Raw genomic sequence first — 20,499 nt, 5'->3', positions numbered from 1 at the left:
TGAGGTGAGCTGGTTTTTTTCCGAGATTTAATATTGGACCGGACCCTGCGTGAATTATATATATTGCACTCTGTGACCTGTGCATGCGTACCGACGTTAATTTTGGTTGCACCGCGGCCTGCCTACAGAAGTACAGATCGATCGAGTACGTACAGGGTGACCCGCTACTGGTAACCCTGCACTCATGCTGTTGCTGCTGCCTGCAGACTCTATATACATGCATCCTGATCCATGTAACATGCACGCAATGCAGGCACTAATCTCCTACCTACTTAATACTCCATCGATCGGTTCAGATGTGCATATATACAGTAGCATGATCAGTAAAATTTGAAGTTTGATTAAATTTTAACTGATCAATCGGCTATGTCGGCTCATATCTTATTTATTTTGTTAAAAAAATAAATAGCTTACGCCTAATTGCATTTACATGCGAAAAGATAACACTATTTCTCTTGTTCCCAAGCAGACAGACATTCAGCAGTTGGTACGTTGCAAAAAGTAAAATTATTCCATAATGGCTGAAAAGCAACAGCATATGCACAACGCCGATCATGAATATATGAGAAACTGTGGTAGACTGTGATGGCATATCTAATAATAAATTCGTCGCAAAAAAAAAAGTTAGACTACTAAATGACATGTGAAAAGATATAAAACTTAGACTACTACATTAAAGCTATTAGTGAGATTGTCTATAATATTATCTATTTGTGACATGTATAACTCTTATAGGTAGTAGCTGTTAATATTGTTGGAATTGCTCTGAGGTCGCTAACTTTCTCATTAGTTCACGTGCATAGTTATGCATTGCTTCACTAAAGGGTCATGCTGAGAAGATGAAAAAGTTCTATGTGTATATAGTACTGCATGCATACTGCTAGTTAATACTCCGTAGATGCTAATTGCTAAATGGTCGGTGATCGATTTATATTGGATTCGAATGGACCATTACCTGTTTGGGCTTGCTTTAAATCATGCTGTTCCCATAAGTGAAGATTGTGGAGTATATAGTACATCTATATAGCTACGTGAAATTCATTTTTATCGTGAAGTCGTCACGAGAATTTTGTTGCTCCCATACATTTGACGGATGGGAATATGGGCTGCTGGGAGTTGAGAAAACCGGACTCTCCTTTTTCGATCTTTTTGCCCTGAAATTAAATTAAAGAAGCTGAGATCGAGGGTGAATGGGAGATAGACTGGTAGCATGTTCAAACATCAAACTGATCATTCCGCGTTAAAATATTTTAGGCTACGACTAAGCATGTACACAAGCATTGAGCACTTTATTGGCACAATTTTGTTGGTCCTGCACATTTGCGTTGGGTCTACGTAAAGTGTTTTCCTTTCTTTATTTATTTTTGCTATTACAAGGTGGCACATACATAAGCACAACTATACAATCACACCACTGACACCCGCTAGTGCACCTCTATCGATCGCAAGTCTACAAATTTAATTACCATTGAAAATACTTATATGTTTGTAAATTATGAGCACAAGATTTGAATCCTAGCAGGTAGAGTTGTACTCCAGGGGCCTCCATCCCAACGTAACGTGGTTCCTTAGAAAGAGAGTTTAAATCTAAGTCCTTAGAATTTAGTGAAATTTGAATGAAGTCTTGAAAATTCCAAGAGTCACCCCGTTTTATCATGGGTGTGTTTGGTTCCCCGCATGAATTTTGTAGAGCTGTATAGTATAAGCAGGCTAAGAGAAGTTGGTTGAGCGGAGTTATATTTGTTAAAAAAAAATTTGGTTGGTTAATTTTGTTTGAACAGATCGAGTCGAGTTTCTATTTAGTTGACTAAATCTGAGACCGTGTGAGCGGATGTAAAAGTTGAGATTGGAATGGTTACTCGTATGAAGATGATTTTATAACACTAACAAGATGATTTCTCTTTTTTACACTACAAGAGAGAAACAAGCAAAATGTGTTTTTTTCTGTTTCTGAATCACTTCATTCTCGTTTACAACCGACATCCTCTCTTCAGAATCGGAATCCATCTAACTAGATAAAAAATTGCACAAAGTGACTCTTATTCATCGAATAAATGTTTCTAAGGAAAAACTATAACCGAGATGTTTCTAGAGAAATCTGAAACCCTAACAAACGGTCTTTGTTGTGAATGACTTGGTGTAACCTAAAGGCAATAGAATTATAATTTTTGTTGTAGTTGTGCGTTGTTATAATTGAGGCTTCCGGCAGCAAGGATCCTAGGATATATAGGAGTAGTATGTTGATTTGCACTAAGACATACTCCTAGCTACTCTATGTTGCATCCAAGTCCTTATGATGCTGGAGTGAGTTGAGTACACTACGGCAGCTAGCTAGGGTGGCGCTTAATGACGTCGGTCGTCTAATTATTCATGGCCTCCCCCTTCCAACCGAACCATCTACCCTAATTCAATTCGACTCACCTCCGATCGCAATTAATGGCCGACCCACCACCACCTTCTCCCTCCCTCCCTATATCACTCACCTACCTACAGCTAGCTAGCTCCTCACACTCACTCAGCTTCAGCTTCAGCTCCACCACACTCACTCACAGAAAAGAGAACACAATGGCCGTGGAGAACCAGCCGGCGCCGGTCACCGTGACCGCCACCCGCACCGTGGCTCCCGCCACCAACAGGTGCACCCTCGCCACCTTCGACCTCCCCTACATCACCTTCTACTACAACCAGAAGCTCCTCCTCTACCGCACCCCTGCCGCCGCCGCCGCCTTCCCCGACGCCGTCGCCCGCATGACGGCCGCGCTCGCCGACGCGCTCCGAGTCTTCTACCCGCTCGCCGGTCGCATCCGCCAGGTCGCCGATGGCGCGCTCGCCGTGGAGGGCCACGAGGGGGCGGAGGTCGTCGAGGCCGAGGCCGAGGGCGTCTCCGTCGTCGACCTCGCGGAAGGGGACTGCGCCGAGGAGGCAGAGAGGGTCATGCAGCACCTCGTGCCGTACACCGGCGTCATGAACCTCGAGGGGCTCCGTCGCCCGCTGCTCGCCGTGCAGGTGAGTCATCCTCAGATCTTCTGCCCACCGCCTCATCTTTGTCTATATATGCAGAATGCATTGCGTTTGCATGCATCAGGAATGACATCGATCTCATCTCCACACACATCATATCCTCTAAGAATCGAGCTGAAATTTTGGAATTCCAAACAGATCCCGCCCTATGTAACACTCAACATCCTCATCTTCACAATTCATGGGATGGGAGTGGGATCAACACTATTGATCTGTCTGGATAAACTGTGCTTCGGAGCTTCTAACGCACTGTTGCTGTTGAAATTTGGTTCTAGTTTTTATAATATATTTTTAGCTTCTTAGTACATAAAAATTAAAAAAGATAGTTAGAATCTACTTATCAGCCTTTTTTTCATTTTAGCCACCAGTGGCGGACCCAGGATTTAGCGATTGAGTATTCAGTATTAAAAAAAATGTTCAATCCAAAATACGAGAAATCTATAGTAGCGTAAATTTTAAAGTATAAATTGTTCATAGTAGAGAAGTTTTAACTAATTAAAAGAAATTACAAAGCATTTAAAGAAAATTACAATTTAATTTTGTGTTCCTTTATGGCTTGGAAGCGTTTAATGATGTCACTATCCTTAACTTGCACAAAAAATTTACGCTCAACTGCTGATTGCCGAACTGGGCAGTCACAACATAGATATCATAAGCTTTTGATGTTTGTTGCTATGTGGGCTCTTTTCAGTTAGGAAAAAATGCAAACCCCCCACCAAAAGTCACTTGGATTTTAACTTTCCCCTCCAAAAATTGTTTTTTTGCAAAAAAAACCCTAAATGTTTGATTTTGTTGCAAAAACACGCCCAAAAATTTAAAAAAATTTAAAAAAATCACAAAAAATTCTAAAAAAAACTAGAGACAATTATAAGACCTTTTGTGAAATTTGTTTTCAAAAATAATATCCTTTGCATCATATTACATGGAGAGTAAGTTTGAAAAAAAAGAAAAACGTGCAACTCATTTATTAATTCGAGTTAAATGCATAGTTAATTATTTACTAATTCAAAAATTATGAAACAGAATTTTTTAGTCTTCTTACATGATCCTCTATCTTGTAAAAATACATGAAATCTTGAAATAGTTATTGTAACGTGCAGGATTGAGTAAATGTGTTGCAGATAGATTAATTCATAACTAATCCATAACACCCCTAAAATTAGTGAAACCACTTTTATTAGTTTACTGAAACAATTATTTGTGTAGGAAAAATAATGGTAGACATGACAAAGTTAAAATAACATGAGTTAATAAATGAGCTGCACATTTTTCTTTTTTTTTCAAACTTCCTCTCCATGAAATATGATGCAAATGATATTATTTTTGAAAAAAAAATTCACAGAAGGTCTTAGAATTGTCTTTAGTTTTTTTAGAATTTTGTTTTGAGATTTTTTATTTTTTTGAATTTTTAGGGGGTTTTATGCAACAAAATCAAATTTTTGGGAATTTTTTTGCAACAAAACAACTTTTGGGAGGGAAAGTCAAAATTCAAGTGACTTTTAGGGTTTTTTTGTGATTTTTCCTTTCAATTAATAGGTCGAGTGGAGGATGGATAGTAGCTTGAGCTCACGATTTGCTGAGTGGTCTGATGGATTGAAGCAGCAAAGATATATATACGTAGTATTGGTGCTATATACTCAATTTTTTTGCAAAAAAATTAGGTATTCAATTGAATACTCATGCATCATGGTGGGTCCGCCCATGTTAGCCATGGTCATTTTTCCAGTGAGCTAAAAGCTACCGTAAGTTGGAACCACAAACCAGCTATTTAAATAGCTTCTGACTTTTAAAAATAAAAAATAAAAAAAGCCTATTTAAACTGGTATGCCTTCATGTACAGTAAAATTCAATTAATACACAATTTTCAAATTCTGTGAAATCTACTCCATGTAGATCTGAAGTAATCTTGTTTCTAGTACTATGTACCGATCCCCATTGTGCAGCACGAATGAATCTTAAAGGTATTGAACGCACAGCTAGCCCGTATTTAAACCAGACCACCTACCAACAAGACATGAGTAATTGGACTGCTGTACATTCAGAAAGAAATTTACATAAACCGATCGGGAATAAAAATATGACAGCCGCTATATCCGAAGATGTACGAAGCCTAGCTAGTAAAACCACAAAGTTACAGATGTAAAACTTGTTATCTAGGAAATTAAGACAAATCAATGGAATTGCAAATTAGTTGGTCAAAGAAAATGTAGCATCCGTATTGGTAGAAATAGGCGTAGCGTCCGTTTAAAAATTTGGTGAATTAACAGTGTAAACTTTTGGGTGTTAATTAGTGACTGTAGGCTGTAGCAGGGTACAGGAAGAATGTGTGGACTTTTAGTATTGTTATTACTGTTGTGCAAATTAAATTCTTTTCCGTCGCAAAATACATACATGGACACACAAATTAAAGCTGTTTGCGTGCTCAAAAAACTAAAAATAAAATTAGAATTCGGTTGGCGCGCGTGAAATGGATGAACCACTGATCGAATTGATGGCCGGTGCAGTTCACGAAGCTCAAGGACGGGCTGGCGGTGGGGTGCGCCTTCAACCACGCCGTGCTCGACGGCACCTCCACCTGGCACTTCATGTCCTCTTGGGCGGAGCTCTGCCGCAGCGCCAGCGGCGCACCGTCGGTGCTACCCATCCACGACCGCTCCCTGGCGCGCTCCGTCCGCGTCCGCCTCGACCTGCCGGCGTCCGCGGAGGCCCACGAGAAGACCGACCCCAACGGCCCCAAGAAGGTGCTGGTGGCCCGCGTCTTCTCGTTCCCGGAGGCCACCGTCGGCCGCATCAAGGCCGTCGCGAACGCCGCGCTGCCGCCGGGCGCCAAGCCCTTCTCCACCTTCCAGTCCCTGGGCGCGCACATCTGGCGCGCCATCTCCCGCGCGCGCGGGCTCGGCCCCTCCGACATCACGGCCTTCGCCGTGTTCGCGGACTGCCGCTCCCGCCTGAACCCTCCGCTTCCGGCTGCCTACTTCGGCAACCTCATCCAGGCCGTGTTCACGGGCGTCCCCGCGGGGATGCTGCTGGGCGGTCCCCCCGAGCTGGCGGCGGGGCTCCTGCAGAAGGCGATCGACGAGCACGACGCGGCGGCGGTGAACCGGAGGCTGGAGGAGTACGAGGCGGCGCCGAAGCTGTTCCACTACAGCGACGCGGGTCCAAACTGCGTGGCGGTGGGCAGCTCGCCGCGGTTCAAGGTGTACGACGTGGACTTCGGGTTCGGGAGGCCGGAGCGCGTGCGCAGCGGCGGGAACAACAAGTTCGACGGGATGGTGTACCTGTACCCGGGGCGCGGTGGCGACGGCGGCATCGACATGGAGCTGGCACTGCAGCCGGAGGCGATGCAGAAGCTGGAGGAGGACGGCAACTTCCTGCAGCAGGCAGCGGCCTAATTGGGTATTTGGGTGATCGTACGTCATGCATGGTCGATCGTTACGTTAATGGTTTGGTTTGAGTACTCTAATTAATTATGGTATGCAGGATTGCATGATTTGTTAATGATTGTTGCTACAACTTGATACTCCTTTAGTATAATTCAATTCAATTGAATTGAATTGTAATATTGTATGTGTTGCTTGCTACTCCTGGCTTATATATATATATATATATATATACGTATATATATAGAATAAAAATCTTGTGTCACTAAAAAAAATTATGAGATCCCTTGACATGTTAATAACATGTGGGTCATATATCCACATGCTATTAACACATTTAGTGACATATAAGAGAATAGTAAAATTCATAGTGGTATAAGAGAAATACTCTCTCTCATGTAGAGAGTGTGTGTTGCCAGGCTCATCATGTACTACTACTGGATTTGGGTTGGATTCTCAGTACAGATATGTTTGCAACACCTAAGTATTCCTCCCTTCGGTCAAAAAGAGTATTGTTTTATTTGGTGTTTGTTACTTAGATTCTGTTATGTGATTATTAATAGTTGACGAGAGGGAATACTTTTGGGTATGTGTTTTGCTATTCTAAAATCTCAAGTGGATAACATGCATATACTGTTAGATCGATCAAGCATTTCCAGGAAGAGTACGTAGGTCTAATCACAAATGATTAGGCTTTACCGGCGCAATCTGCCTCTCCTTAATCGAGCGAACAAATAAAGAATTTGATCATCCAGAATTTGATTAAGAGTTCTCGAGATCGGTTGCTTCACATAAATTCCTGATGAGTAAATCGCAGCTACAACCTGCAGATTGAATGGACAAATAAAGAAGGGCGTATGTAACAGTCATGATCTTAGTACCAACAATTAAGTGTAGTCAGTCCTAAATGAAAATGGCATCTGATCATTGTATGCATGACGTTGGAGCTTAAACAGACTATCGTGTCAACAATATAATTCGACTTGATGAATCCGGTACTATCATGACGTTGTATCCCGTGGAGTGTTATGGACCAGATCACCAGACCATTTCTCTTCTGGTGCAGTTTCCATTGCATTTTATAGATCGATCATAGATCAATAGTTTCTGACACGCTATATATATATGGCACCTGACAATCTTCGGACCTGTTCTGAAAATCAGCCACTCTTCTCTTAAATATACATGCATATGCAGTGTAGAGGGCTAGAGTATCGGATGGGACGACAAGGTATATATCTATCTCTCTTCGTTTCTGACAAACAAAGATACAAAGCATTGCTTGTTTGCTTAGACGGAAAATCACTTGCTTGGCAAGCAGCTGCAACCATTTGCATTCTCCCTCAATTGCCGAGTCCAACATTTCACAGTATATGTAGATGTAGGGCTCTGAATCGATCTGCAGGGGGAGATATATGAAATGAAAAGGAGCGAGAAATCGCTGTCAGTAATTGAAATAACCACCACACCGCAAGCGCAAATCCACCAATGCCGTTTTGCTGGTGGCATTAGAGGCGCAGCGAAAATGCATCCGTGGACAAGATGAATAGAGCCAGGAATCATCATTACAAATTTGAGAGTGTAACACGACCTTTGTTCAACTTTTGTTCAAATTTGAATTAAGTTGGTTAACTATATATAGGAGGGTTTTCGTAAGACGGTGGCAGATGTGTGGAAAAAGGAACACAGGAGTAGTGGTAAAATAAGATTAGAAAGTTAAGACAATACCTACAGAGTTAAGCTAAAAATTATCTGGGAACAATTAGAAAAGAAAAGAAAGAGCTGCTACTTAAACTTCATTACCTGGACAAGAAGGCAGAGGTTACACCATTGCTACCACAAGAGATGGAGGTTAAAAATCATCTTAAAACAAAGACTAGCTCAGTTATTAAAGGAGGAGGGGATTAAGTGGCTTCAACGCTCTAAAATAACTAAGTAGCACCAAGTGGATGATAATATCAAATACTTTCAATTGGTAGCAAATTGACAGCATAGGAAAACAAGAATTTTCAAACTTGAACAAGATAAGGGATAATAGAGGGAATGGAAAATTTGAAAAAGTACATTACTCAATACTACAAAGGCTTGTTTGGTCCACCTAAGAAGAATGATTTCACCATGGATGAAACATGCTGAGACGACATCCCTCAAGTGTTCGAAGGGGAAAATAATTTGGTAACTACACCGTTCATCGAAAAAGAAGTTAAAGAAGCAATTTTCCATATAGAACCTAATAAAGCACATGGCTCTAATGGCTTTCATGCAAAAAAATATCAAAATTTTTGGGAAGTAATTAAGGGTGACTTGTTGCTTTTATTTAAAGAGTTCCACTCTGGTTCATTGCTTCTTTTTAGCTTAAATTTTAGAATAATAACCTTGCTGCCAAAACGTAATCAAGCAAAGAAAATCCACAGTATAGGCCTATCTACTTATTAAATATCAGTTTCAAGATTTTCACTTAAGTTTTGACTAATAGAATTACTCTAGTAGCTTAAAAATTCATTAGACCAATTCAAATCGCCTTTTTATCTGGGTGATATATTATGGAAGGTATGATAATCTTACATGAAACGATCCATGAGATGTATAGGAAGAAATTAGATGATTTTATTCTTAAATTAGATTTTGAGAAAGCTTACGATAAGGTAAAATAGAAATTTTTATAACAAACCCTAAGAATGAAAGGATTCTCTCCCGAGTCGTCCGGCCTGCCCTGTCCCATCCCGCAACATTAATTGTTGCATGATGGGCTCGCATACGCAACAGGGCGGGAGGTGGCAGACGTGCGTGGGAAATCGGCAATGGGACAGGGCAGGCCGGACGACTCGGGCGCGACAAGCAGTGAGGCGACCGATGGATGGGACGGGCATCGCAGTGCTCCAGGGCATGCACAGCGCATGCGCATCCTGTAATGATAGCCTATATTGATCATCTAGGGAGGTATGAGTCTTTTTGTTGGACTCACATGTAAGATTTCTATCGCTTTGGAATATAAAGGGGGATATCTTTTGGAAAGACGGACTCCTTGAGAAAAATACACAGGATGTAGGGCTATTACCCCACGGGGGACCTGAACCTGGATATCTCTGGTGTTCTTGAGCAACATACACACACGCACATTTCACAGGCACACCCAAAACGCAGATCACATACCCGTCATCTAATACACTCCGAAATCATTGTAAGGGATTCCCTTGACAAAAAGTCAATGATGATATATGACACTACTTTCAAACTAAAAAGGGTCTGCGAAAAGGTGACCCCCTTTCTCCAATCTTGTTGAATGTGGTTATAGATATGTTGTCCATTCTCATTGAGTGAGCTAAAGAAGAGGTGCAGATCGCGGGAGTCATTTCCAACCTTGTTGAAAATGGCCTCTCTATCTTACAATACGCTAACGATACAATTCTCTTTATGAATCACAATTTAGATCAAGCCAAAAAATATGAAACTATTGCTATGAACTTTTGAACAGTTATCGGGCTTGAAAATAAATTTTCATAAAAATGAATGGTTTTGTTACGGTAACAACAAAGATTATGAGGCTGCATTTTCATAATTTTTTGGCTGTAACTCTAGAACGTTTTCTTTTAAATACTTAGGCATTCTGATGCATCATAAAAGTCTTTTGAACAAAGATTCAAAAGAAATCGAAGAGAGATTCTAGAGAAAGTTAAGTTGTTGGAAAAGCAAACACTTATCATACGGGGGTTGTCTTGTTCTTATAAATTTGGTTTTAAGCAGCCTTGCTATGATTATACTTTCTTTATTTGAAGTGCCTAAAGAGATTCTAAAGAAACTCGATTACTACTGTTCTCATTTCTTTTGTCAATGTGATGGGCACAAGAAAAAATATAGACTTGCAAAATGGAGCATTCTTTATATGCCTAAGGATCAAGGAGGAATGTGTATCCTCAACTTAGAATTGCCAAAATAAATGGTTGCTTAGTAAATGGTTGTTTAAGCTAATAAATGAAGAAGGGTTGTGGCAAAACTTATTAAGAAATAAATATATGAGAAACAAAAAATTTCTGAAGTGGAGCATAAGCTTGGAGATTCCCAATTTTGAACTGGTCTTATGGCAGTCAAACAAGACTTCGTCAGGCTAAGCTCCCTTAGCTTCAATAATGGGTCTCAGATAAGATTTTGGGAGGATGTTTAGCTGGACAAACAACTCTAAAGCATCAATACGCTTCTTTATTTCATATTGCGTACAAGAAGCTTGCCACTATGCGGATGTGTTTAGGATCTGACCCCTAAATATTGCTTTTAGAAGGACACTAGTAGGAAATAACTTGATAGTTTGGAATGACTTGATTCTTAAGTTGGTGTTTATACAACCTAACGGCAATCATGATGTGTTTTAATGGTCCATCAACATGAAAGATTCATGGTCAGATTGATGTATAAAGCTTTGATGAGTGAATAAGTCATTCTAGCTACCTTGTATCTTTGGAAGTTAAAAGTTCTACTAAAGATTAAAGTGTTTTTATGGTTCCTCTTTAAGCAAAACGACATTGGGAAGGTACTACCACATGTTGTGACTGCTATCACGAGGAAACAATACAACATCTATTTTTTGAATATCGGTTTGCTAAATTTATTTGACGGGTGGTTCAAGTTACGTTTGGCATTAATCCACCAACAAGTGTCTCTAATATGTTTGGTAGCTGGTTTAATGGGATGAGTTAAAAGCTTAAAAACCACGTTTTGGTTGGAGCTAGTGCCCTTTGTTAGGCTATTTGGTTAAGTCGAAATGATGTAGCCTTTGACAAGGCAAAAATTCATTCTTCCACGCAAGTTCTTTTTAGGGACATATACTGGATTCGATTTTGATCTTTGTTGCAGAAGGTGGAAGATCGGCCTCTTATAAAGGATGCATGATAAAGATCGAAAGTAACAGCGGTGGAGATATATGCTATATGATTGACGGTTTAGTAATAGCCTCTATGATTGATCTCTTTCAATAAATGTTGAGGCCACTTATGTTTTTCCATAATTTATTTGGATTGCTGGATGTTATGTCAAACTTTGTAATAATGAATGGCTACATACATAACTTTGTGCAAAAACCAGGATATGTTTTATTCCTTCATCTAAACAAACACGACCTGCATTGGAAAAATGAAAAAGAGAATTTTTTTTGAGGTACAAGAGGAACTTACGCCATGTGTACCTAGGTATGACAATCGTGTATAACGAGTACGAGTAGTGCTTACCCATACCCATGCCTGGCAGTTTTTGCTCCGTCCACGGGTATACCCATTTACCCGCTGGTTGGGTAGTGCTGGCTTAGCTCGGGGTTGGCAGCGGTGGCATAGGGCGGGGTTGGCGGCGACGACGCGGGGAGGGACTGGGCTGCTCAGGGGCGAGGCTAGGTGATGGTAGACGGGTGGCGTGGTGGCGTTTGGCGACGGACAGGCGACAAAGAGTAGCCAGTGACGTGGGCTAGTGTGAGTGGCGGCCGGGGGGGGGGGGGGGGGCGTTGGAGTTGGACTGTTGGAGTGGTTGGAATATTAGAGTTAGGGTAAGTCGGGCCCACATATCATATATATTGACGAATAAATAGGTTTCATGGGTATGAGTAGCGATTTATGTCAATGAACATACCCGCGGGTAGCAAATAAGAAACAAACCTAACCCTATTAGAATATTTACCCATGGGTAAACGGGTAAAACCACCATATCCCTATGTGCACCACTACCCAACGCTCGTGATTTTGAGGCCACACTATCATGCATGTTTCTCAAAGTGTGACTTCTCACTTGCTTTCAAATAAAACAAAATCTTCCCAATCTTGACGTGTGTCACCTTGTCTCATGATCCTCCACCTTGGCTAAGTCTTTCCCGCTTCCTCCTCCACGTCGGCAATCTTTTCCGCTTCCACTTTCGTGGATAACCTAATCACTTGCACCAACCCCGATCACCTTTGACTCGTATTGATAAACCATCCAATGCTTCTTTGCCTCTCCGTATGTAAGGTGTGGATAACCTATGACTTCACCCAATATTCCGATCATCCGACCCTAAGCATCCCCACTTAGTCCTAATCCTCATCATGAGACAACAATACACTTTTCTCCAATTCCACAATATAGCATCCACCACCTTTCACCAACTCCAAGTAGGTACATAACCTTCTGCATGCATTACATATAACTACATTCATCATACGCAATTCCATACAAAATCATGCATTGCAGCAATAGACATGCCCATACAATAAAAAAATAAATCCGTATTTCAACTCAAACTTCAAACCATATAATGTCTATCACACTCATCACCGATATTAAACAGCGACGAACCTTACAGTAAGACAAGATAATACAATCGCCCTACCTACAAGGCCAAAGTGAAGTTCACCTCTAAAATCTTTTCATGATCCGCCACTAATATTAAGTCATAGTACCTATGACTTATCAGCATTCCTTTCTTTCGTATCTTCCTCTTCTTCCCGTGGACTTTGCATTGCATGCGAATGCATACAACTCCTTTTTCGAATGAAACTTTAGGTAGGGGTCTCCCCTCTTGACTTGTAAAAAAATTTGGATGGATTGCCTAAACTAGATAGAATAGAAAAGCTCATTCGAAAGAGACCCAAAAACCTGCTGGGCCTGCCTCTCTTGGTGTCGTCGTCTTCTTCCACCCCAGCGCCGAATCTCCCTCCCTCTCGACTGCTCTTGGATTGACGTCCACTGGAGATTCATCCGCACTGGCCACTGGGGATTGACTTCTTCATCATCTTCTTCTGCTGCTGCGGCGGCTGCTGGTAAGAAGGGAACCCTATCTTGCTTGCTTGCTTCGATGGATTTTCGAACTATAGCCCAGCCCATCCCGATCCGTTTCACTATCTTTCTATCCAGGCTGCCCCGTTACCCGTTCTTCCACTGCTCGGCTCCACCATCCATACGGTCTGCCGGCGGTTCCCATCCCAAATCCACCCACCGAAACCCTAAATCGGCTGCTGGTTCCGACCTCCGCTCATCTCGCCGGCTCCAAGGAGGAAGGAGCGCTTCTCACGTAGCCGTTGTCCCCGTCCTTGGCCATCCATCACCACTGCCGCCTCCTTCATCTCTCCTCAACTGGAGTGTGGAGCGACGTGGGGGGCCGCAGATCCACCCGACTCGATTTGATTACCTCTTTTGTTGGTAAGGAGTCGTAGCCTGCGTTCCCCAATCGGTTGAATCTCTCGCTGTTTCAATCTTAGCTTGTGAGAGGTAAATAGAGAGAAGAGAACAAAGGATGGCTGAATCTGTATGATTCTCCTTGTTAATTAATCATGGTGCCTGCAGTTTTGTGAGAGCATCGTCCTCGTCCTTGTTTTGTTTTCCAGCATCCCGCCATGTGTCTTGTATATCATTGTAACAATAGCAGTAGTATAAATGTTGATGTCGTTGCATTGGTAAAATACGTGGGCGCCAGAGCATTCAGATCATTCATTCTTGTATATCACTGTAAAAATAGCTTCGTTCTCGTCCTTTCTCTAGGTATGATGATCAACTTAAGAGGTTTTCTTGTTCCAAGAAATATCCGTGACCGCATTTGTTATGAATCGTATTTGAGACTATCCGTATCTGTATCCGAAGATATCCGTATTTTTTTCCGAATACGATAAAAAATATGAAAACAAATATGGTAAAGGCAGTATCTGTCTATATCAGTTCCGTTTTCACTCCAACTTACTGGATTTCCTTGCTGCTTAGTGAAGTAGTTATCTAGTCCATCCATACATTAGTGGTTTCGGTTAACTTTGATTAGGCTCTTTCTACTTCTTCAAAAGCGTGCGCAAGATCCATCTTTTTCAGGTCCACAGCATAGCACTTGAGAACCAATTGCTAGCGCTAGTTGTTTTTTCTTCACAAAGCAGCATGCCCCCATGCTAACTTGACCCCTGGGTTTAGGGTTCCAAACCCCAATTCAGCGGCTACCTCAGTTCAGTAATTGTGTCTGCCTTTTTCCATTATTACCGCTGCATTTTTTGTTTCGTGGCAACTGGCAATTGGGTGAAAATTACATTTGGCTCCAGTGTTTTCCTAATCCCTATGGTAAAAAGAATGTGTCTTTATTACTATCTTTTTCTATTTGCAGACTTGGAGAGTGCTTCTTACCATGTCTTGGGACGCAATCGAGAATGATCCTGGTAAATTTGTTTTCTGTTAGGAATCAGTAATACAGCTGATGAATTATGCATTTTAAATCTGTTTCCTCCGCAACGCATGTTTAGTTCCTCCATGGTCCTGATCAGTGCCTTCTGACCATCTGTTCTGAAAAAAAAAAGACAACTTTATGATTAGATGTATTATAATTTATAAATAACTAGATGTATCATAAAGGATCCATATCATTGTGTTCATTGAATCACCAAATGCCATTTTTTTTCATCTGATGCTGATACTTAGGCGTTCGGCCCATCATGTATGCGTATGACATTAGCAAGTGTTTCATGTCACACTATTATTCTAAGAATAATTTTTTTATAGTGCTACATGAGGCATTTAAAATAACTATGCTAATTTCTAAACAATCTATCCTGAAAAATGATGTATTAATAAATTAATGTTAATTCAGTAATGAAAGTTTGTTGCCCTTGCTCTTAGTGTTGTGACTAAGTTTAATAAGGATAGAGGATTGAAATGTGTGTACCAACACTTGTTGCACCTCTACAAAGTGCCCAGGTGTTTTGGGACATTGTATTAGAGTAACATAATGGTCCATCTCAATTTAGACTTCCCGGTATTTCTGCCTTTTCATTTTGGGTTTTAACAAGAAATTCCTCTCATATTAATTACTCTCTCTAGCATTTGTGATTGGAATGGAGAAAAAAATATAGAGCCTAGACCTCTCTTGCTCCACATGATGATATGTGTTAACTGGTCCAACAGTACACTGATAATTTGTATTCTCTCCTTACAACTGTTGGCCTTTTTTTTCGGACGATGGAGGAACAAACTCGTGACCTTTATATCTTGTTATACAGGTGTTTTTACTGAATTACTGCAACAGATGCAAGTGAAGGGTCTTCAAGTAAGTAAATAGCTACTCTCACTCTATGCTTTTAGTAAGGGTAAACAGTTAGCAAACAGTCAATCCACGTCTTAGCATGTATAGGGTGGGATTGGGACCCATATTTATCAGTACCGAAGTGAGCATATAATGCATCTTTCCTGTTCATAGAATGGATTAATTAGCAATTATCCACACCAGCATTAGAAATGAGAATATCTGACAAAGTTTTGCCTGCTAAATACTAAATGACAGATGTTCCATGCTACATCTTGTGATGAGAAACAAATATTTGTACTACAAAACAGCCTACTTATTGTAGACGGGTAACTGGGGATAACTAGATCGCCCTGCCTAGCAGGCTCTGATCTTTACTTTGTTTATTTCTTGCTTGATTCTAATGCACAGCTATTGCCAACTATATATAGCTGGCCAATTGAAGAGTTCTAATCTTAATCCAACTAACTATTAAACCGAATCCAACTCTATCTCCTAGCTTATTCTATCCTAAGGGCCCGTTTGGCAGAGCTCCAGATTCAGCTTCTGAGCTGAATCTGGAGGAGCTCTGCCAAACGGCAGAATTTGGCTTTAGCTCCCTGAGTGAATCACTTCTCCTGATTCACTGAAATGAACTAGAAGCTGAGGAGCTGAAAAAAGTAGCTTCTCCTGAGGAGCTGACCACGCTGATTCTCCTGATTCATAGAGTTTATCCTAGAGAATCATTAAGAATCACTTTCAGCCACAGAATCACTTCCTCAGAGAATCAATTTTTTTAGAGAATTTGAATCAGGAGAAGCTCTGCCAAACAGGCCCTAAATTACCAAACTTATCAATCCTGAAATCTAACTATTCCAAAATTTAAAAGGAAACTAATTATTCTGAAACCTAAAAGGAAACTAATTCTCTCCTTCCCTAATTAATTCTCTGCGCCTATATCATTTCCCTCCTTGCCATGAAACAGCTTGTCCTCGAGCTGAATTTCTTGTGCCTAAGAATCAACCATTATCGTTGTATTGGTATGCAACAATATCTTCTTCTAATTCCAGAAGAAAATAAATTTCCTTCATTGAACATTGACATAGGTGATCTTTAGAAAATGGCTTAGGATAGTTGAAGCATAATCCCTTTGCGCGGCGATCAGCCATCTCATGTGTAGTTAGGCGGTGCATGCGTTGTCCAACAACGGAGGTGGGAGAAGGAACTGCAGGAATTTGAGAAGATTGACGACTTTGCTGACCTTCATGATGGACTACTGGAGATAACTGCAGACTTGCTGCTGCTGCTGCTGCAGATGTTGCCGCTGCTGGTGTGATTACTGCTGCTACCGTTGTGCTAGAACCACCTTGAGAACGGTTTTCAGACTCGTCGCAAAGGCGTTGTTCATATGCAAGTGCCAAACTCATGGCTTCCTCAAGATCAGATGGATTTTGAATCTCAACATCGGTGCTAAGAGGTTTTCCAAGTCCCACAGTGAATAAGTTGACTTGTTGCTTAGGCACAAGGGATGGAGTAACTCGAGAAAGAAGGGCCAAAAACTTTTTCTGATATTCATGCACTGAATCCGTCTTCCTGAGAATCACTTAACTGTGTCATGATCACGTTCAAATTGTATATACCATTGTTGAGCATCGCCAGTCATATGATAAGAAGCTAGCCATACCTTGTCATTCTTCGGTGTCTGTTGCCCCGAAAGAATTGCTCACAACGGTTCAACCAAGGCAAAGGATCTTGCTCCCCATTGAAATTGGGGAAAGTAAGCTTAAGAAAGCGAGGAACGCACATATCATCATTTGAGCTTGCTGATTTGCCCTTGAAAGGACCCTAGGTGGCTGAAGAAGCCAAACCTGAGGTGCTGAAATTTTTCTCCCATGAATCCTGACGAGCCTCGATTGCTTCAACTTTCGTCAAAAGTTTATCCATCATCGTGCCGAGAAGTTCTATGGTGTAAGCGTTGTCACCCATGATGAGGAGTGCATGCCGGATGTGTGATCAATGACGGGGCAAAGCGGTGGTGGTGGAGCGGCGATGGTGGACAACGACACAACGTGTAGTAGATCAGCGGCTGCTACAGGTAGAAACTGAACAACTGCGGTGGCGTGGTGGTTGGCGCAGGAACATTGGCTGGTTTAGCGGCGGTGGTGTGGAAGATAGGCGCATGAACAAGACTCGTTATACCAAATATTGTAGACATGTAACTATGGATGACTAGATCATAACGCCTAGCAGGCTCTAATCTTTAATTTGTTTATTTCTTGCTTGATCCTAATATACAGCTAGTGCCAACTATATATAGCCAGCCAACTAAAGAGTCCTAATCATAATCCAACTAACTATTAAACGGAATCCAACTCTATCTCATAGTTGATTCTATCCTAAATTATCAAACTTATCAATCCTGAAATCTAACTATTCTAAAACCTAAAAGGAAACTAATTATTCTGAATCCTAAAAGAAAACTAATTATTTCCTTCCCTAATTACTTCTCTGCGCCTATATCACTAATAAACATCTGATTCCCTTTAAAACGTACAAACGGCCCTTCATATCTGCATGGACATCAAATTTTAAATTAACATAATAATGGATATGTTACCTATACCATGTAAGCGGCCTTTATTTGGAACAAAGCCCTCACTTAAGCCTGCTTTTTTGCATACTCTTATAGTAACATAATTTCTCCTTTCTTCAGCTATTAGTCCATGTAGGTTTTTGGTGTTTTTTTTTTCAGGCTTCTAATTTTAGTTCCAACTCATGAATGCTAAAACTGCATATTTAAGATAGAGTGATTATAAGTCACAGTATTGTACAAGAAAAATGTGTACCAAGAATGAGGCTATGCTTTTGCTTCTTTTTGTGAAACTTGATTTTTTTTTTTTTACTACTACGAAGTGGCAAAGTATGATATGATATGCTGTTTTTCTTGACAGGTTGATGAACTTTATTCACTTGACCTGGATGCTCTCAATGATCTTCAGTATGTTATCCTAATAACATCTAGCATTACCTTGAATTCCATTCTTTTGTAAACCAACAATGCCAAATTTCTATTGGTGTTTGGTAGGCCAGTTTATGGGCTCATAGTGCTGTACAAATGGCGACCTCCAGAAAAGGATGAGCGTCCTGTCATCAGGGATGCAATTCCAAACCTTTTCTTTGCTAACCAGGTCAGAATCGTTGATTTGTCGAGTGTACTGCCACACTTACTCATATATATCTTTCTATAACCAAGAAAATTCCTTACTCGCAGATAATTAACAATGCATGTGCAACCCAAGCTATCCTTTCAGTTGTCTTGAACTCTCCTGGCGTCACCCTTAGTGATGACCTGAAAAAGCTGAAGGAGTTTGCAAAGGACTTGCCACCCGAACTCAAAGGATTGGCTATAGTAAATTGTGAAAGCATTCGTATGTCTAATAACTCATTTGCTAGGTCAGAAATCCCGGAGGAGCAGAAATCATTTAGCAAGGATGATGATGTTTACCATTTCATAAGCTATGTTCCAGTGGATGGTGTCCTATACGAGCTTGATGGACTAAAAGAAGGACCCATAAGCCTGGGAAAATGCCCAGGTGGTGTTGGTGAGGTGGGATGGTTAAGGATGGCCCAGCCTGTCATTCAAGAACACATTGACCGGTTCTCTCAGAATGAGATAAGGTTCAGTGTGATGGCTATTTTGAAGAACCGGAAGGAGATGTACACTGCAGAGCTCAAAGAACTTCAGAGGAAGAGGGAGAGCCTCTTGACCCAAATGGGTGATCCTTCTGCCAGTAGGCACGTGCCATCTGTTGAGCAGTCGCTAGCAGAGGTGGCTGCTCAGATCGAGGCTGTGACAGAGAAGATCATAATGGAAGAGGAGAAGTTCAAGAAGTGGAAGACGGAGAACATCAGGAGGAAGCACAACTTCGTGCCGTTCTTATTCAATTTCCTCAAGATCCTTGAGGAGAAGAAGCAGTTGAAGCCCCTGATAGAGAAGGCGAAGGCAAAGCAGAAGTCATACAGCCCCAATCCTAGGTGAAAGCTGCAATGTCTTTATTGTCTATCAGTGAGCTATTACGCACTTTTAAAGGATGGCTGCTTCTAAGGCAAACCTCCTGGTTTCTTGTATAGGTAGCTGAGTGGCCTTTGTTTTCTTGGCCAGTGTTTGAACCTATGCTTATTCCCAGTTTTAGATATGGCACATATGTCTACTTAACTATATTCAGGTGCATCTTGAAGATCTCAGGCGAATGCCCCCGTGGAGTTTATCCAGTCACTGTATGGGAATTATGCATGCATGGTTTCTTGGTTTCCTGTCAGACTGATGGTGCCCTTTGCATGACATCTGACAAACCTTCTTTCTGAAACATAGTACAAACTGAAATTCAAGAATAGGTTTCAATTTGTGTCGTATCCTATGCTTAACACGCCATATCAATTGCACAAAAGAAGTTCCTGTCAATACCAAAGTGTGCCTTTTGACTAATGCCGTTTCACTTGCATACAGCCAGTAAAAAGCATAACCATACTAATTTTGTTGTCTACTTACCAAATCCTTGTCAATATTAGTATACCAACCCTTAAACTTGGAGCCAGTAAAAGTAATACTAGTAGTCACTCTGGCTGCTATATATATACAGCACAAATTAAATATGGCGAATCATTAAGTTTGAAGAAAAGAAAATCTGTCTGGTAAGAGCATCTCTAAGAGGCAACATATTATGCTATTTATAAGTAAATTTAGAGATTTTTAACTAAAAACACACTAACAGTTTTCCAAACATGATCTTTATTTTTACTATTCCCCTAAACACACCCTATCCTAGTTAAATCTACCAAACGAGTTTTGTTCCCAATCCCTTCCCCCCTCGTCTGGTTCCCACGCAGGACTTGTCTTCCCACTCCCTTTCATGCGCCAACCCGGCACCCAAGCGGCGACCCCCGCACTCCTATCACACGCTCCGCCTGATGCCACCACCCTCCTGTCGCCGATGCCCCTAACCGTGACGACCCCACCCTCCCGTCGTGCGCTGTCGACAACCCCGACCGCGACGACCCTTGCCCTCCCGCCACATCATCAACGCTCCCAACCGCGACGACCCCTGCTCGGCCTGC

The 20,499-nt window shown here is 41.3% G+C and overlaps 2 protein-coding genes across 3 annotated transcripts; both read left to right on the top strand.

Moving 5' to 3' along the window:
* Positions 1-2,489: 2,489 nt before the first annotated feature.
* On the top strand, positions 2,490-6,581 carry LOC133895246 (BAHD acyltransferase DCR-like). Its single transcript, XM_062335398.1, has 2 exons — positions 2,490-3,006; positions 5,526-6,581. Exons 1-2 carry the CDS (start codon positions 2,566-2,568, stop codon positions 6,411-6,413), a joined length of 1,329 nt encoding a protein of 442 aa, XP_062191382.1. The 5' UTR covers positions 2,490-2,565; the 3' UTR covers positions 6,414-6,581.
* Positions 6,582-12,989: 6,408 nt separating this feature from the next.
* On the top strand, positions 12,990-19,660 carry LOC133895245 (ubiquitin carboxyl-terminal hydrolase 2-like). 2 transcript variants are annotated; one of them, XM_062335397.1, is made up of 7 exons: positions 12,990-13,174; positions 13,269-13,553; positions 14,494-14,545; positions 15,383-15,429; positions 18,336-18,382; positions 18,470-18,572; positions 18,656-19,660. In XM_062335397.1, the coding sequence occupies exons 3-7, from the start codon at positions 14,515-14,517 to the stop codon at positions 19,421-19,423; spliced, it is 996 nt and encodes a 331-aa protein (XP_062191381.1). In that variant the 5' UTR covers positions 12,990-13,174; positions 13,269-13,553; positions 14,494-14,514; the 3' UTR covers positions 19,424-19,660. The 2 variants fall into 2 exon arrangements, with proteins under 2 accessions (XP_062191381.1, XP_062191380.1); XM_062335396.1 differs by lacking the exon at positions 13,269-13,553.
* Positions 19,661-20,499: the final 839 nt, after the last annotated feature.

The sequence above is a fragment of the Phragmites australis genome, chromosome 16, assembly GCF_958298935.1.
Source record: "Phragmites australis chromosome 16, lpPhrAust1.1, whole genome shotgun sequence".
NCBI lineage: Eukaryota > Viridiplantae > Streptophyta > Magnoliopsida > Poales > Poaceae > Phragmites > Phragmites australis.
Note: the sequence above shows the minus strand (reverse complement) of the source record. Positions and strands in the feature narration are given on the sequence as shown.